At 51.9% G+C, this 18658-nt stretch overlaps 1 protein-coding gene and 2 pseudogenes across 1 annotated transcript; 1 reads left to right on the top strand and 2 right to left on the bottom strand.

Annotated features, from left to right (window-relative positions):
* Positions 1-1063: 1063 nt before the first annotated feature.
* LOC142428888 (U6 snRNA-associated Sm-like protein LSm5 pseudogene) lies at positions 1064-1244 on the bottom strand (annotated as a pseudogene).
* Positions 1245-8257: 7013 nt separating this feature from the next.
* On the bottom strand, positions 8258-8841 carry LOC142429639 (peroxiredoxin-2 pseudogene; annotated as a pseudogene).
* A 6970-nt stretch (positions 8842-15811) lies between these two features.
* On the top strand, positions 15812-18658 carry TMEM191C (transmembrane protein 191C). Its single transcript, XM_075534667.1, has 10 exons — positions 15812-15966; positions 16074-16197; positions 16539-16589; positions 16704-16781; positions 17164-17220; positions 17307-17366; positions 17470-17534; positions 17613-17712; positions 17851-18005; positions 18099-18658. Exons 1-10 carry the CDS (start codon positions 15812-15814, stop codon positions 18301-18303), a joined length of 1050 nt encoding a protein of 349 aa, XP_075390782.1. The 3' UTR covers positions 18304-18658.

Genomic DNA, 18658 nt, shown 5'->3' with positions numbered 1-18658 from the left:
CATAGCCACATGTATGTACCAAAAGAGTTGCATGTAGCTCTCAAAAAAGCAGCTGTTCACCGATCCTGGTCTGTAGAGTTCCTCCAGTCTATCCAATCAGTAAATCCGGTCTCATTTACAATTTTGTGCCTCGTTCCATATTTTTCTCTCACTCCATCCAAGACCTAATGTGCTCTTTTTCAGAGCAGTTGATAGCAGTAGTTGGGCACCATCTAGTTCTTCTGGTCTCTGAGTTATGGAGACCAATGTTTGTGTAGTCCATCAGCGTTCAATTGTCATCACTCTTCTTTGTCCTGGACAGAGATAGACAAGATGGCTACTCATAAGCTTTTTTTTAACCCCCCCAAAACTTAATTTTCATCTTCAAACAATAAACTGTTCCCCCCTCCCCCCCAAGATAATAATGATTACCTTACACAAAAATTGGCATTTACAATACATCTTGGAAATATTTCCCTTCAATGGGAAACAGCATGGTAGACTCTCAAGATTTAAACATTGTTACTGTTTAATCCATCTTGTTGCCTTTTGTATTAGTCTGGATGAACTAAAGAAACAAAATTTATAGACACTCACATGAGTATAAGAAAGAGCTTTATGTACAAGAGCAATTGAATATTGAGAAAATACCCCAGTCCAGTCCCGATCAAGTCCCCTAAGCCTGATACCAATCTATAAAGTCCTCTTCAGACTCATGAAACACATGCAGTAACACTGAATACAGGAAGATCACAGGCCAGTGGGTGGGAAGTCTTGTGGATCCAGTGGTGTTGTAAGCATCTCAGTGCTGGCAGGGGTCTCCACAGGGCTCCTCCAGCTCAGGGCACTAGTGTAGTTCCATGTGTCTTGTCAGCTGCAGTGTCTCCCAGGGAGTGAGCATGTGTCCTGCCTCCAGCGAGCTATTTATCTCCTTAGCACCTCCAAATGAGGTCATCAAGCTGCCACCTGATTGACAGGCTACACTCCACCCCTTCACTCTTAATCCTCAAATTGACAACAGATGATGCTACTACCACACCTTTATAAACCAAAAAAGAAGCAAGCATCAATTAAGAAAAGCCACCTATACTTCAGGTCCTTCTCCAGGAAGCAGTATCATTATGGTGTTTCCATTTAGCAAAATCTGATCTAATTTGGTAATCCTTCCGTGTGGTGTGATGTCCAAGTCAGTGACACCTTCCAGTACCATATCGACAGTCATCAAAACCTAGAAGCATGCCAACAGTTTTCTTGTCCCTATTCATCACCACCGTGAATTCTTGTGTCTGTCCATTTGTACACAAGCTCGAGAGGCAGCGGCTGCCAGGGGTTGGTGGCAGTCTTAACCGCCATGGCTTCGCCGGAAGTCTCATGCGCTTTGAAGACCTCCGTCGCTGCTCACCAAAGCAGGGATTCTGTTCTGCTACTTGACCCTTGTGTCCCTTGGGATTATGGTCCTGTGCTCATAGGCCCAGTGAGCGACCTGGTCCCTCAAGCTGTTTGCTTACAGCTCAGAAGTTTCCAGCACTCTGCTCCCTGGATGCTCCACCACCTTCATGGATCTATTTGCAGCGAAGGTGCATACATATACACAAATACCCAGGCCTCTGTGCCAAGGTGATTCTGGGTGGGCTCCCACCTGGTGAGCAGTGAACACGTTAACAGCAGGGGCTCCACTGCTGTAAACAGGCCCAATGTGTCTGCAAAGAGGGAGACTCATTTCACCTCTCACAAGAGCATCCAACAGCTTCCATCTGTTTGGGGGTGGTGGGAGCTATGGTGTCCACTGGGGCTTCTACCCCATCCCCGGAAAGAGGGAACTTGCCAGTCGCTCCTATCCTAGGTTTCCTTTGAAAAGACCGGTAGGGGTCTTCCTGGAGAGTTGCTGACAAGCCAGAGGAGACTCAGAAGCAGCCTGCTGGCCGGCCGCCTGAGGTGAACAGTGCTGAGGGAGGCCAAGAGAGCACCCAGCTCTGGCGTGAAGCTATGAAGACCCAGCGGAGGAGCTGGCCTTGACCCTGAAGATGCAGCTGCTGAGGGCACCCCTTCCCTGCCGTTACCCTGGCACTCACAGACCCTGTCCTGACTGGGCTGTGAGGCCACTAGACTGGCCAAGGTAGCAGGCACCTGAGAAAGCAGCCACCCTCCAGGAGCTTCTTGCTGGTCCCTGTGTCCTGCCTGCATTCTGTGTACAGGGGGTCAAGCCCCTTGAGCTTAACCCAACCCTTTTGTTCCTCAGGGATGTCCCCAAGGCTCCGTCTGACCCCCAGCGTGCACACATGCTTCCAGCTCAACAGTCACAGGCCAGGGTCAGGGGGCTTTGCATCCTTTCCTAGACAGCTGGGGAAGCCCAGATGCCACAGTAGGGGGACTTTCCTGAACAGAGATTTATTTTCTCCAAGCTCAAGCCAGAGGCTAGAAGTTTGACTTCAGGCAGGTCCTGCCTCTGTCATCTCTGGGGGAAGGGACTTGTCTTGCTCAGCTTTGTAACCTGGCTTCCTGGGTCCCTTGAAGATGTCCACGTGGCTTCTGGCTCCTTCCCATCCCCCACCCCACTTCCAGCTGGCTACTCGGTGTCCCTGCTGCTCCTGAGGGATCAGGTTTAGGACTTGCCTTACACTGCGGTGGCCTCATTAACATCACAAAGCAAGCCTGCTTCCCTAACAGAATGAGGGGACTCAGGTATAGGAAGGGGTTAGGGCTCTCCAATACTCTTGTGGTTTTAGGGGTGTGGGGAGAGAGGGTGGGTAGACCCAGTGGAATCCATAATGGTGCCTTCCCTCTTCCCATCAAGCTTCGTCCACCCCTTATACTTATTCGAAGCCCAAGCTTTATTTTAAAATGTTTTATTGGCTTATAATCCACATGCACAATTCAACAGTTCAATCATATGAAGAAGAGCTGTACAGTCATCACTGAAATCAGTTTGAGAATCCTTTCTCCCTTCTGGTGTTCATTGTGCCTAACTCCGTTTCCCTCAACCCCCCTGCCACACCCCCAAGGACCCATTCATCCAGTTACTGCTTCTGTAGATCACACACGCTGGATTTCCTATCAGAAAGCCAACAATATGGAAAACTAGGACAGATTTAAAATGAGTCAAAAGGGAGATCAGATGTTAAGGTTTTAAATTTTCGCCTAACTCCATCTGCAGTAGTCCACTTTCCATAAGAGACTTTTACAAGAAACCAAAAAATAAAGAAACTCCCCAAAACCAAACGCACAGCCACTGAGTTGATTCTGACCCATAGGGACTATATAAGACAGGGTGGAAGTGGTTTGAGTGGCGATACTGGGAGGGTTGGGGGTGGTGGAAAGGGGGAACCAATTATAAGGATCTACATATGACCTCCTCCCTGGGTAACGGACAACAGAGAAGTGGGTGAAGGGAGACGTCAGACAGGGCAAGATATGACAAAATAATTTTTAAATTATCAAGGGCTCATGAGGGAGGGGGAAGTGAGGGTAGGGAAAAAATGAGGAGTTGATGTCAGGGGCTTAGGTGGAGAGCAAATGTTTTGAGAACGATGAGGGCAGTGAATGTATAAATGTGCTTTACACAATTGATGTATGTATGGATTGTGATAAGAGTTGTATGAGCCCCTAATAGAACGATTAAAAAAAAAAGACAGGGTGGAACTGCCCCTGTGGGTTTCCAAGTCTGAAACTCTTTATGGGAGTACAAAGTCTCATCTTTCACCCTCAGAGCCACTGGTGGTTTTGAACCACTGACCTTGAGGTTAGCAGTCCAGTGTGCAACCACAATGCCATCAGGACTCCTCCAAAGACTGTACACACAAGGTCTCATCACCAGCTCCATCAAGTGGTCTCTGACTTGGCATGTCCTCAGCGGCTCAGAGCAGAACTGGACTCCACAGGGTTTGCAGTGACTACTTGTCCAGAAACTCATTACCAGTCTTTTCTTTCAAAATGCCTCTGGGTGGACTCGAACCTCCCACCTTCTAGTCAGCAGCCAGATATGGTTTCAATATGTGATCAGTATGAAGATTCTCTGAGGAAAAATGGGGCATCAGGATTGGGTGTGTGTGGGGGGAACTTATGAACAATCTGCGATTGCAGCCTTCAGTGTGGATTACAGTGAAATGTCATGAAAACCCAAATCCTCACGGACCGGACCGGTAGGTAACACTAACCAATGCAGAAAGAGTTGAAGATTTCATGGTGCTTGGGTCTACAAGCAACGCTCAGGGAAGTCACAGTCAAGAGATCAAACAACATTGGGTAAATCTGCACAAAACCTCTCTAGTATTAAAAAGCAAGGTCATTCCTTTGAGAACTAAAGTACCCCTGACCCCAGCCATAGGATTGCATGTGAAAGTTGGACATTGATATAGGAAGACCTAAGACTCGATGCATTTGAATGATGGTGCTGACAAAGAACATTGAAAGTACCAGGGACTGCCAAAAAGAACAGACAAATCTGTCTTAGAAGAAGTACAGCCAGAATGCTCCTTGGTGGCAAGGATGGGAAGACTCCATCTCACCTAATTTAAGATATGTCATCAGGAGAGACCAGTCCCTAGAGAAGGACAGCATGCTTAGAAAAGTGGAAGGCAGAGGAAAAGGGGAAGACACTCAACAAGATGGACTGACACAGTGGCTGCAGCAATAGGCTCAAGCAGAAGAACGATTGTGGGATGGTGCCGGGTGGGCAATGTTTTGTTCTCTTGTACACAGGGTCGGTCGCTATGGGTCGGAACCGACTGATTGCACCCAACAACGTGAAGGTTCTCGCTGTTCTTGAGTCAATCCGGGGGAAATTCGCTGGTTCGTGCCCGTCCAGCAGAACTGATACCTGATTTTGTGTTGAGTTGGGCGAACCGGATGTAAAGATGGCATTTGTCATTAGGGTTCCCTCCAAGGTGGGCTGCTGGGCAGCACCCCCAATGTGGAAGTCACAGACTTATATTCCTTACCCCCCTTTTAAAAAATTAATAAATCATTTTATTGGGGGTTCTTACAGCTCTTATAACAATCCATACATCAATTGTGTCAAGCACATTTGTACATACATTGCCATCATCATTTCCAAAACATTTTCTTTCTACTTGAGCCCTTGGTATCAGTTCCTCTTTTTTCCCTCCCGCCCTCATGAACCCTTGATAAATTATGTTATTATTATTTTCATACCTTACACTGTCTGCTATCTCCCTTCACCCATATTTCTGTTGTTCATCAGTTTCCCCTTCCTCCCCCCATCTTTCCCCTACCCTCATGGTATCGCTACTCCAATTATTGTTTCTGAGGGATTTATCTGTCTTGGATTCTGTGTGTCAAGAGCTATGATCTGTACCAGTATACATGCTCTGATCTAGCCGGGTATGTAAGGTAGAACTGGGGTCATGATAGTGGGGGCGGATGGGAGGAAGCATTAAAGAATTAGAGGAATGTTTTGTGTTTTGTTGGTGCTACACTGCATCCTGGCTGACTCTTCTCTTCCTTGTGACTCTTTTGTGAGAGGATGTCCAATTGCCTACAGTTGGACTTTGGGTCTCCACTCTGACCTCACTCATTCTCATTGATATGATTGCTTTGGGTCTCTGATGCTTGATACCTGATCCCATTGACACTTCATGATCACAGGCTGGTGCTTCTTCCGTGTGGGCTTTGTTGCTTCCCTGCTGGATGGCCGATTATTTATCTTCAAGTTTTTAAGACCCCAGACACTGTATCTTTTAATAGATGGGCACCATCAGCTTTCTTTACCACATTTGTTTATGCACCCATTTTTATTTCAGTGATTGTGTTGGGAAGGTGAGCATCACAGAATGCCAGGTTATTAGAAGAAAATGTTCTTGCATTGAGGGAGAACTTGAGAGGCTCAATGTCTGTCTGCTACCTTAATACTTAACATATAAATATATGTACATAAACCTATATCCCTATCATTATATCTTAATATTTTACATATATACATGCCTATATTTAGACCTTTATAAATGTCTTTTGCCTCTAGTTCTTTCCTTTTACATTTCTGCCTGCCCCACTATTATGTTTGGCCTTCATTCGGCTCTCAGTAATTGCTCTCAGCTACATTGCACTTGATCAAACCCCATCAGGCATTCTACACCCTCATCCCCATTGATTTTAGAGCACTTGTTGTTCACTTGTCCCTCGGTTTGTTGGGCTGCCCTCTTCCCCCCACCCCCTGTCCCCTAAGAGAGGGAAAAAAAGAGGCATATAAATAGTTCCGGGTCTGTCTGCGAACCTTTATGAATGTTTCCTGATCAAGCCTGATGAAGTGCCACACTCTGCCCCCCGAGCCTGAAGTCTTTTTTGGGGGGATTCCTCAGGACTTCATTGCTTTGCTCCCCTTGCTGCTCTGTTGCACGCCCTTTGTGTTTCGCCCAGGTGTGTGTGGGGGGGGGGCGGGGGAAGGAAGGAGTCAGACCCAGCACAATTCCTGCACTGTGTTCCCCCATAGCGCTATGGGTCAGTGAGGGGTCCGCCCTTCGGTCCTCAGTCCTCTCTGCGCATTGGCTGCTCTGAGCAGGAACGTCATCCTCCTCGTCCTCCAGGCTTGATGGGCCAGGTTGGCGTCCACTCTCTCTCTTTCCTTCTTCGTTTGCTCCTGGCTGGTCTGGGCAGACGTGTCCCTCTCCCCGGGCTGTATCTTCAGTGCTGTCTCCTTACCCTTTTTTTAACCTTCCTCTTTGCAATAGTAGTGACTCCTACAGTAATGTTCATTCCGTTCATAGATGGAACTATGCTTGTAATAAAAACTATGCTTCTACTATTGCTTTTCTTGTGAGGATGTCAATTAAGACACAATGTGGAGGGGGAGGGACGGGAAGGAAATGGGGAGCTGATGTCAGGGGCTCAAGTGGGAAGAGAATGCTTTGGAAATGATGATGGTGGCATATGTGCAAGTATGTCTTGACACATTTGAGGAATGTATGGATTGTGATAAGAGATGTAAGAGCCCCCAATAAAATTATTTTAAAAAATAAGCATGGAGAAAGAGAATGATAAGTCAGTATAGTAAAATGTTAACATTTGGAGAAAAAAAGACACAACGTGGAAATATGTTAAATAACAGCTTTCTTGGTTTTTTTGTCAGATATTACTTAATATTTTTCTTTTAAAAAGTGATTTTATTGGGGGCTCATACAGCTCTCATCACAATCCATACATCCATCCATTGTGTCAAGCACCTTTGTACATTTGTTGCCATCATCATTCTCAAAATATTTTCTTTCTACTTGAGTCCTTGGTATCAGCTCCTCATTTTTCCCCTCCCCTCCCATTCCACCCCACCCCTCCCTTTCAAACCCTTGATAATTTATAAATTATTATTTTATCATGTCTTACACTTACTGATGTCTCCCTTGACCCTCTTTTCTGTTGTCCGTATCCCAGGGAAGTGGTTATATGTAGATCCTTGTGATTGGTTCCTCCCTTCTACCCCACCTTCTCCTCACCCTCCTGATATCGCTACTCTCATTATTGGTCCTGAGGGGTTTATCTGTCCTGGATTCCCTGTGTTTCCAGCTCTTATCTGGACCAGTGTACATCCTCTCTTCTAGCAAGATTTGTAAGGTAGAATTGGGATCATGATGGTGGGGGGGGGGGAAGCATTTAAGAACTAGAGGAAAATTGTATGTTTCATCATTGCTACACTGCACCCCGACTGGTTCATCTCCTCTCCACAACCCTTCTGTACGGGGATGTCCTCTCTCAATGCAAGAACACTTTGTTCCATTAAACTAGCATTCCATGAGGCTTACCTTCTTGACAGGATTGCTGAAGACAAAGCAACATAAGCAAATGTGGTGAAGAAAGCCGATGGTACCCGGCTATTAAAAGATATAGCGCCTGGGGTCTTAAAGACTTGAAGATAAACAAGTGGCCATCTAACTGAGAAGCAACAAAGCCCACATGGAAGAAACACATCAGCCTGTGTGATCACATGGTGTTGATGGGATCAGGTATCAAGCATGAAAGGAGAAAAAATCATATCATTGTGAATGAGGGGGAGTGCAGAGAGGATACCCAAAGCCCATCTGTAGGCCTTCATCATTTTCTCTTTTTTCCTGTTCCTAATACTTTATTGGTCACCTTAGGCCCGTACCCTTGTGGATGGACATCTGGAAAAGGGGTGTGTGTGGGGTCACCATCCATTAGCTACCAGGGGCATGAGAAGTCCTTAGCCCAGTCCTCTAAGGTCCCAGATGAGGGAGATTCAAGGGGGCAGGCTGGTCTTTCCTGGGTCAGCGCAAGTGGGAAGAGAAGACCCAAACTTGTCCTGCTGGCAGGTTTAGTTGTGCTTGGAGAAGTATTCCTTGCTGTCGTCCACGTTGGGCTTGATTGTGTCGCTGCCTGGCTTCCAGCCAGTGGGACACCCTTCTCCGTGCTCATCCGTGTACTGGAAAGCTTGGACCAGCCTCAGAGCCTTGTGCACGGAGCGCCCCACAGGCAAGTCATTGACCGTGATCTGATGAAGGACACCCTTGCCATCGACGATAAAGAGGCCCTTGTAAGCGATGCCTTCATCTTCCTTCAGCACACCATAGTCATGGGACAAGCTTCTGGTCATATCAGCCAGCAGGGAGATGTTCAGGGGACCCAAGCCTCCCTCCTTCCAGGGATCCAAGCCAGGTGGGTGAATTGAGAGTCCATGGAGACCCCAGCACCTTGCAGCCCACCTTTCGGAAGTCATCGGTGTGCTCACTGAAAGCAATGATCTCCATGGGGCACACGAAGGTGAAGTCCAGAGGGTGGGCAAAAAGCGCCACATACTTCCCTCTGTAGTCGGAAAGCTTCACCCTCTTGTCCACCACAGGCCTGTCCTGAAAGTTGGCGGGTGGGCTTTCCGATGTGTGCGTTGCCGGAGGCCAGAGGCCATCACTAAAAGCTGCGTGGGCTAGGGCCAGCCGTACGGACAGGCAGAAGCACGACTCACGTTCTCTGCCCCATCATCATTTTCAAAACATTTTCTTTCTCTTTGAGCCCTTGTTATCCGCTCCTCATTTTTTCCCCTCTCTCCCCCACTCTACTTAATTTTTTCATTAATATTATAAAACTTTCTCATGACACAATTCAGTTTTGTGCCCCTTTTAATTCTTATTTTTTTAAGCATTCACTGCATGGAATAATAAACTACCTTTTAAAAATTATTTTAAATTTAATTTTTTATTATTTTTACTTTTTTTATACTTAAAATGCTAAATTCTTTGAGCACCGCCACTGAGTAAATCCTGACCCATGAAGACCCAAGGTGTTAGTGAACTGCCACATGGCACTGCGTCTACACAGCCACAGGCCAGGTCACCAGGGTCCAGAGCACCTAGGTCCAGAGAGCTGGATGACAGGCATTCACAGGCACAGCCGCCTCAGGGTAGCACGTACCTAGCCCTGGGCAGCATCTCACCACACCGTATGGGAGGGCTGAGTCACTAGCCCTATTCCACAGAGAAGGAAAGTGAGCCTGTGGGGGGTGGGGGGCCCTGGGGAAAGGGACAAGATCCAGGGTCTCTCTCCTCTCTGCAGACCGAGCTGCAGTTTCAGCTGGAGACAAGGCCTGTCCCATCCTGCTCACACTCAGTTTCACTTGAGTGAGGCTCTGATAGGTGGGAGTTGAAAGTTAGGAAAGGACTGGAGAGACAGGCTGAGAACCCCAGGAGAGTCTCTCTCCCGCCTCTCCCTGGGGCTCCCGGCATCTTCGTTGAACACGTGCTTGGTTGAGTCTGCAGGTTGTGTGTGTGTGTGTGTGTGTGGAGTCTGCAGGTTGTGTGTGTGTGTGAAGTCTGCAGGCTCTGTGTGTGTGTGTGTAGTCTGCAGGCTGTGTGTGTATGTGTGTGTGTGTGTGTGTGTAGTCTGCAGGCTGTGTGTGTGTGTGTGTGGGGAGTCTGCAGGCTGTGTGTGTGTATGTGTGTGTGTGTAGTCTGCAGGCTGTGTGTGTGTGTGGAGTCTGCAGGCTGTGTGTGTGTGTGTGGGGAGTCTGCAGGCTGTGTGTGTGTATGTGTGTGTGTGTGTAGTCTGCGGGCTGTGTGTGTGTGTGGAGTCTGCAGGCTGTGTGTGTGTGTGTGTGTGGAGTCTGCAGGCTGTGTGTGTATGGGTGTGTGTGTGTAGTCTGCAGGCTGTGTGTGTGTGTGTGTGGAGTCTGCAGGCTGTGTGTGTAGTCTGCAGGCTGTGTGTGTGTGTGGAGTCTGCAGGCTGTGTGTGTATGGGTGTGTGTGTGTAGTCTGCAGGCTGTGTGTGTGTGTGTGTAGTCTGCAGGCTGTGTGTGTAGTCTGCAGGCTGTGTGTGTGTGTAGTCTGCAGGCTGTGTGTGTGTGTGTGTGTGGAGCCTGCAGGCTGTGTGTGTGTGTGTGTGTGTGTGTGTGTGGAGCCTTCAGGCTGTACGTGTGTGTGTGTGTGTGTGTAGCCTGCAGGCCGTGTACAGCTAGCTGACCAAGAGCGCTGGCCCTTGTGCAACCTCACACGCCCTGCCCATGCACTTCCTGGTCTCTCCCACACTGGGCCCCGCCCCGCAAACAGCACTGGGAATGAGAACCACTGCTCTTATGACAAGCCAGCTTTTGCCAGTTTCCTGGCCGCACGCACGCACGCACACACCCAGAAGTCCCGGGAGGAGCCAACCTTGGACGCGGTTGGTGTTTTTTCTCTCTGGAGAGTGAACACAACAGGAAGCTGTTAGGACAAATCCTACCCAGACCATGGTCCGAGGTGCAGCAAGGCCGGCTCTGATGCACGCCGGTCCGTGCGTGTCCGAGAACTGTGTCCCGTGGGATTTCAGCGGCCGTAGTCGCTGCGAAGTTGGTGACCAGGCGCGTCTAGGGGAGGTGTGGGCTGGAACCCCCGGCCTTTCCGTTGACGTTGTTGTTGGGTGGCCACGGAGTCAGCTCGAACTCGTGGCGACCCTGTGCACAACAGAGGGAAACACTGCCCAGTCCTGCGCCATCGCCACCCTCACCACCACTGCTGTTTGGGCCCATGGCGGCCGCCACTGTGCCAAACCACCTCATGGAAGGCTTTCCAAAATCGTAACCTCACAGGTCAATGAGGATGTGGTGGCTTTGTGGTGTCAAGTCCGCTCGGCTTCAGGACAGCTTCTGGGCCCCAGGAGTCCTGTGTTCCCTTCCTTCGTGAGTGTCGCGGAGTTGGACTTCCCATTGTGCCAATCCATGCCATCGAGTGTTTTTTTCCTCATTTTTGTTGACTTCTACTTTTACCAGTCATGATGACCTGCTAGCAACCGGCCTTTCCTGATGTGTCCCGAGTGATGCTGGCCGAAGTCTTGCCATCTTCATTTCTAAGGAGCCTTCTGATCGTATGTCTTCCAAGACCAGCTTGATTCGTCTTCTGGCAGTCCATGCTGTACTGAATCGTCTCCAGCCACACCACCGCTGTGCTGTACCAAAGCTCCCCTGTCTTCCCTCTTCCTTGTCCAGCATCCGAGGTGCCTGAAAAGACCCAGGTTTGGGTCAGGTTCACCTTAATGCTCAAAGTGACATGAACACTTAAAAAAAAAGGTTTTGAGCAGCAGATTTTCCCAGTGCAGTAAAATATACCATGCGATTTATTGACTGCGGCTTCCATGGGCCTTGAAGGTGAGAATGACATCACTGACGTCAACTTGGTCATTGATCCTCGGTTAGCTATTCAGTTGGGAGGATTTTCATTTTCTGAAAATCCTGACACCAGCCGAACAAGTTCTTCCCAAGACAAGATATTGAACTTATGCTATACAAGATGACCGGATCCACCAGTCTTAAACTCAAGTGATGTTCACACCAGCAGCTTGGTGAAGAAGGTCTCCAAGGAACCTCAAGCTCTAGAGACATGATCCACGGGTTGGCTGTCCCACAGGTAGTGTAGCTCACAAGTTGAGACAGAGAACTAGCTACAGCAGCCACACGCTGGTCGGATCACCAGAGAGCCAAATATTGTGCTGGGGATCACATTCGCAGGTGCTGGACAGAGTGGAAGGACAAGATAGGACACAACTTGTCATAAAAGAGAACAGGTTTACTGGTCGGGTAGGGACTAGTGGAATTCGGAGATAGTGGCCTTTTATCAACTTTCTGTTCTGGAATGGAACGCACCCTGGGGCGCAATTTCTAGCCAAACAATGAGCAGGTGTGTACGGGAACAGAGACGCTGGGCAGGTTTCACACATCTCAGAATCATCAACTGTTTGAGATCCACAGGGCAGCATCTACCTCACGGCAGCGCTTAGAGAGCTAGGAGAAAAAGGGGGGAAAGTGGGTGTGGCAAACCCAGGACTAAGTGATGCTGTATTGAGAGGATCACAGTGAAAGACATGAAGCCAAATGCGTACAAATTATTGAATGGAAAACTGAAGACAGTTTTAAGAAATACATTTGAAAGGAGTTGGCCGTGCTTAACCAAGCAAATTTGGTGTCTTTAATCAGTTAACGCCCCCAAGCCTACTAGTCGCATAATTGTCTGAAGAGCTCTGGTGGGGTAGTGGTTATGCATTGGGTCGCCAGCTGAACAGCCAGCCGTCCCAAACCACCAGCCGCCAGCCAGGAGAAAGACCAGGTCATCTACTTCCGTAAAGAGTCACAGTCTCAGGGACTCACAGGAGGCATTCCACCCTGTCCTGTTGGGTCTTTGTAAGCCACAAGCCACTCGATGGCAGCCTGTGTTAGTCTGGGTACTTTAGAGAAACAAATCCACAGAAACTCTTATGTATATGGGAGGGTTTTATATAAAGGTTAAGTGCACATCAAGAAATAATCCCAACCCAGTGCTGCCCAAGTCTACAAGTCCAACATTAACCCATATGTCCGACACCAATCCACAAAGTCCTCCTCCATCTCACAAAACACACACAGTGATGTCGACTGCAGGAGGAAAGCCGAGTCAGTGAATGTGTCAGCATCTCAGCGCTGGCAGGGGTCTCCATACAGCTGCTCCAGCACCCAGGGCTGCATTGGGATAAGTCCATGTGGCTTCTCCTCAGGGATGTCTCGCAGGAAGTGAGTCTTGCCAGCTGAAGCAGGGAATGGCTAAGGCAGCTGCACCCTGGTCCAACTATCACAAAGCAAGAGACCTGAGAACTTGAAAGGCGAGGCTCACTGAGCCATTTATCTCTCCACCCTTCAATTAACCACACATGTGTATATCGGCCAGGTTGGCACAATAAACTTTTAACTAACTCTCAGCCCATTTGGTTTGGTTTGTTTGTGAAAAGCAGGGGCGGCGGTGGGGAGGGAAACATCAGGAGCAGTATTCATGAGGGATGGTAAATGCAGAGAGATCCTTGCAACCTTTGGAATCCAAGGACTGATAACTGGCATATATGGTGGAAATCCCACCACCAGAAAGACCAGTGAGCAGAGGGAGAAAGGGGCCGAGCCTACGGGATGGGATGGGGCACTGTTCATGGGAACCCCTCCATACCCCATGGACAATCCCAGCAGGGCCCTGCCCTTCATGCCCAGCCATGCAGCCGAAATGACATTGGCAGCTGACACCAAATATGGATGTGGGGTTGTGAGGGGACAGAGAACCTGTATGGAGGATGGACCTTGGGGAGCAGGGGATGGGGAGGCAGAGTATAGTCAGAGAATGGGGTTCAGGTCTCCCCTCTCCATGACTGTAATTCCAGCAGCGAAGCATTGATTTCAGATTAAGTGGCACTTAATCTGTGTGTCCTTTTGTGACTGACTGGTTCATTTCTCTTCTTGGTTGAGTGCTAGCCCACCTGTCTGCATGTCCAGCATCTGTCGGGGGACATCTCGGCAGTTTCCACCTTTTGGTCACTGTGGAGAGGGGCTGTCGTGAACCCTGTAGGACAGGTCAGGTTTCTGGTCGCGGTCCTGCTAAGAGTAGGCGTCCTGGCACAGGTTGGTTGTGTTTGGCTTTAGGAGGGCTTCCTATTCCCGTCAAGAGTCCTAGTTTGGAAAACTTATTCAGACAGTTCTACCCTGCCCGGTATGGTGGCTGTGCGTCGGCCTCCACTCAGTGGCACGGATTTTGATTTTTGTTGGAGAGCATGTACAGGTCTTAGATGCTCAGTTCAGTGAGTTTGGGTTGGCTGTCTACAACCAGGTACCCATCTCCTCACCCGGAGCACCAGCACCAAGAAGTCTTGTGAGAAATAGAAAGCTGCAGACGTGACCTAATTAGGGCCAATGGCTTTCTTGTCACAGGTGTTTGTCTCAGGGTGTGTCCCACTTAACAAATTCCCCCTCTGACCAAGGAGCCCGGCGGTGTAGTGGTTACGACTTGGGCTTGTTTGAAAGGATCAGCTAGCTGCTCCTAGGGAGAAAGTGGGGGCTGTCTACTCCCAGAAAGAGTAGCCATCTTGGAAATTCACAGGGCCGTTTACTCTGCCCCATCTGGTTGCTATGGGTCCGCATCGGCATCAACTGATGGCAGGGAGTCAACTGATGGCAGGGAGCCGGGTGGGGCGGGTGGGGTTGGGAAGGAGGAAGAGGGAAGTAGCTTTCAGGTATGTATCCATCAGTGGCTGCATACTTTTTGTACATATTTCGTTGTTTTCTAAACCTCACGTAAGCCCTCCAGCACTGTTAGACCTTTGCAGTGGGGGGTGGGGAGAGGGACACGTAGGTGTTCCTTAGTTCCTGGAGGAAACTTTGCTTGGGTTCCACGCCTGTTAAATGCAAGCCCCCCCCAACCCAAATGCGTTGCCTGTGAGTCAATTCCAGCTCATATTGACCTTGTGGGTTTCAGAGACTCTAACTCTCTTCGGGAGTGGAAAGCCCCATCTGTGGAGCAGCTGGTGGTTTTGAACTGCAGGACCTTTGGTTAGCACAGTGGTCCTCAACCTTCCTCATGCCGCGACCCTCTCATACAGGTCCTCGTGTGTGGTCGTTCCCTCAACCGTGAAATTATTTTCGTTGCTACTTCATCACTGTCATTTTGCTACTGTTATGGAAGGGGCAACCCCAAAGGGGGGTCGAGACCCACAGGTTGAGAACTGCTAGGCCACCTCTCTCTGCCACTGCGCCAATGCTGACTCATAGCGACCCTCTGTGGGTTTCAGAGACTGTAACTGTTTAGGGGAGAACAAAGCCCAGTAGGCTTCCCTCAGAAGTTGCTGGTGGTTTTGAACTGGTGACCCTGAGGATCTTAGCCCAATTAATAACCACTAGCCACTTCCAGGGCTCCTGTAAATGTTAGCTAGACAGTTCAAAGCCTGGAATCAGGCGAAACAGAAAGAAAGCCTTCCCTACGGCCGGGACTCAGAATTTAGAGCTTCTGATCTGAAATCCCAAGCTGCGAGAGCCTAATCTAGTACCTAATGCCATCGACGTATGGGTATGTGTTATAAAGGCAGTAGATAACGGAGACAAATAGTAACGTTTGTTTTCTTTTTAAGGCCACGGTAGCGGAAAACATCACTGCATAATTTGATGCTGAGCTTCTCTTTTTAAAAAATTCCTCCCTTGGGGAGGGAGGGGGAAAATGAGGAGCTGATACCAAGGGCTCAAGTAGAAAGAAAATATTTTGAGAATAATGAGGGCAACACATGTGAAAATGTGCTGGACACAATGGATGGATGTATGGATTGTGATAAGAGTTATACGAGCCCCCAATAAAATGATTAGAAATTCCTCTCTGGATAAATTTAAGGAGTGGGTCATCTGGCGCAATAAAGATGACTATTATTTGTGGATCTTGGCATGGATGTCCAGGTTTTCCCCACACACAGGTCTACCAACTTTCAAGGAGTGACGTCTCAATTGAGGTGGGGGGGTTGGCATCAGGTGCTGTGGTGACCCTGCCCGCCCTGTCCTGCGTTCGGGCCCAAACGCTTTGTGACGCAGCCGCGGGGGGTCTGGCAGAGGCCAGGACGAGGCCGGCAGAGCTGGACCATGGCCGAGACGCAGGAGCAGCTGCTGCAGCTGCAGAAAGACAACCGCGACGGGCGCCTGCGGAACCAGGAGTTGGAAGAGCTGGTGCGCGGGCTGGAGGCGGAGAGCGAGAGCCTCACCAGGCGCCTGCAGGACCTGTGTGAGCGCGAGCGGAGGTGCGGCGCTACCCGGGGCGGCCGTGGGGCCGGGCGCCCCCCACCGCCCGCCCGCTCCCGGGCCCCTTGCCCGGTCCGCGGCACCGCTCTCAGGGTCTCTTTTGCAGCCTGCAGCGAAGGAGCAGCCAGGCGGCGAAGGACCTGCTGGGGGAAGCGCGCCAGGCGGCGCGGGAGCGCGCGGAGCGAGCGCGCGAGCTGCTGGAGGCGGCGGAGCAGCGCAAGAGGGATCTGGTGAGGGGCGTGGCCGGCGGAGGCGGGGCCGGGCGGCCAGTGGGCGGGCCCGGAGAAGTCAGCGCCGGTTGGGCAGAGGAGCGGGGTCCCCGTGTGGCGGGCGGGGCTGGCAGAGGAGGGGCCAGGTAGCCAGAGAGGCTAGGTCGCCGAGGAGCCAGCGCCTTCTGGGCAGAGGGGAGGGGTTCGCGTCTGACAGGGGCGGGACCGGTGGCCAGAGGGGTGTGGCGGACGTGGTGGGGGCGGGTCATGTGGCTGAAGAGGCGGGGCTAGGTGATCATGGGCGTGGCGGGGGCGGGGACATCGGAGCATCCCGAAACGTGCCCCGACGGACCTGTCTGCAGGAATTACACAACCAGCAGCTGCAGGAGCAGTGGGAGGAACTGTCCAGTCAGGTACGCGCAGGAACCTCCAGTCTCGAGTCCGGGGACAACCCCACTCTGCCCACTCCCTGTGCCACCCGCCCCCGAGCACCTTTCCCACTGCACCCTTTCGCGCCCTGTTCCCAGCTCTTTTACTATGGAGGGGAACAGCTGAATCAGCAGCGCACGGAGCAGCACATCGGGACCCAGTTGGTGGCGCTGCAGGTGCTGGGAGGGGTGAAGTGAAGACCTGGGCGGGGCCTGGGCCAAGGGTGGGGCTAAGGAAAAGTGGGGCTAGGGTTCTGAAGGTAATGGGCGGGGCGGATCGGGGGATGGGCGGGGCCTATTGGAGGGCGAGCTTGGAGAGGCGGAGCCATGCGGGTCGCAGGTGGGGCTAATCTGAGATAGGGGCAGGCCCTTGCTGTTTGGGGCCGGGCTAAACGCAGAGGAACGGGCCGGGTCTAGTGGAGGGCGGGTTTGGAGAGGCGCCCGGGTCGTGGGTGGGGCTAAGCCGAGCCAGGGGCGGGGCGAGCAGGCGGGCTTGCGGCCACATGGCTTAGGGGGCGGGGTTGGTGTATGACCCTGACATTTTGGGCTCCCCTGGAAGAAACAACTGGAACTGGTGGAAGCGAAGCAGGCGGTGCAGGCGGAGGGTTTGCGCCAGGTGCGGACCGAGTCGGCCTTGGGTGTGGGTGGAGCCCGTGTGGGGCGCAAGTGTCCGCCTCTTCTGACCCGGACCCCGCCCCTCAGAGCGCGTGGCGGACCGAGGAGGCCTGGGCCAGCTTCCAGGAGCAGAGCATGGTTCTCCAGGTGCCGCGCCCCCTCGGCTCCGCTAGGCGTTCTCCTCTGACTCCTCGGCGGTCTCTGCCGCCCCCTTCTCCGGCGCTGAGGCCTTCCCTCCCCGACCTCCCAGGAACTTCAGGGGAAGGTGATGGAGGCAGCGGCTGTGCTGGACGCCTCCCGGGGCGGCCTAGAACCGTAAGGAGGCTGGAAGTGAGGTTCGGCGGGACGGTGGTGGGGCTCGCGAAATGCCGACCCAGGCGCCATTCTTCCTAGGTGGGACTCGAAGCTCCACCGGGGCCAGCACGGCGCTGGCTCGCTCATGGAGGAGGTGGCCAAGGCCGACTGTGTGAGCGCGGGCCCGGGCGGGGCGGGGTGAATGCGACCCGTCCCTAGGGTAGACCCCTTTTCCCCACATACGAGGCACCCCGACCCTGGGGGAAACCCACTGCCCCCAGGGAATCCACTGTCAAAGGTAGCTCACCTCCCACGGGGGCTCTGGCCCGCACCCAAGGGGGACACTTCCGCGGACGCCGCTCCGCGCCCCTTCCCGGCTCCTCGGTGGAGTCAGAGCCCCGTACCCCCCATCTCTCGGAGCCTGGGCGCCGCGCTGGACGCCCGCTCCCTGTCCCTGCAGGAGACGCGCTTGCTGGGCGCCGTGGGCATCAGGTGAGCGCCCCGGGCGGGCGGCGGGCAAGCACGCGCGGGCGGGTAGTCCGGACGGCGCAGGCGCAGCCACACGTCGCCCGCCGTCTGTTGCAGGCTGTGGGCACTGGGCGTGCTGCAGATGCTGCTGCTGCTCCCGTTTGGCTTCCTGGCGCTGCCACTCCTCTACTTGCTGCTGGTGAACGCTGCCACGCTCTGCCGAGGACTCCCACGCCTGCGCTCGGCCGCCGGCCTCCGCCGCCTGCGCTACACGTTGTCCCCGCTGCTCCGGCTGAGCCCACGCCGGTTGCTACCCACTTAACGCATCACGCTGGCCGCGGCCACCTGCACTGGGTCTCTGCGTGGTTTGTGGGGCCCCAGGGAGTCATGATGGGGAGCAGACGCCAGCGTGGGTGACACTGGCTTGGGCAGTAGGTGTTGGAAGGGATCCTTTCCCGTAACCCCAGGTGATCCATACCCATAATCGATTTTGCCTGCTGGAATTTTAGATGCCATCCTCCCCTTAGGAAATCTGAGCCCCATAGGACTATGGGCTAACTGGCTCCCAGTCACACCCCTACCCTATTCCTAGCTCACCTGTAGTGATGATGGTTCAACCCTCAATGTGTGTGTTCACTGAATTTATTCTAATGGAGGGGGAGGAGAAAGGAGCTGAT

Source organism: Tenrec ecaudatus, chromosome 16 (genome assembly GCF_050624435.1).
Source record: "Tenrec ecaudatus isolate mTenEca1 chromosome 16, mTenEca1.hap1, whole genome shotgun sequence".
NCBI lineage: Eukaryota > Metazoa > Chordata > Mammalia > Afrosoricida > Tenrecidae > Tenrec > Tenrec ecaudatus.
The sequence above is the reverse complement of the archived record's forward strand: the minus strand, read 5'-3'. Positions and strand labels throughout refer to the sequence as shown.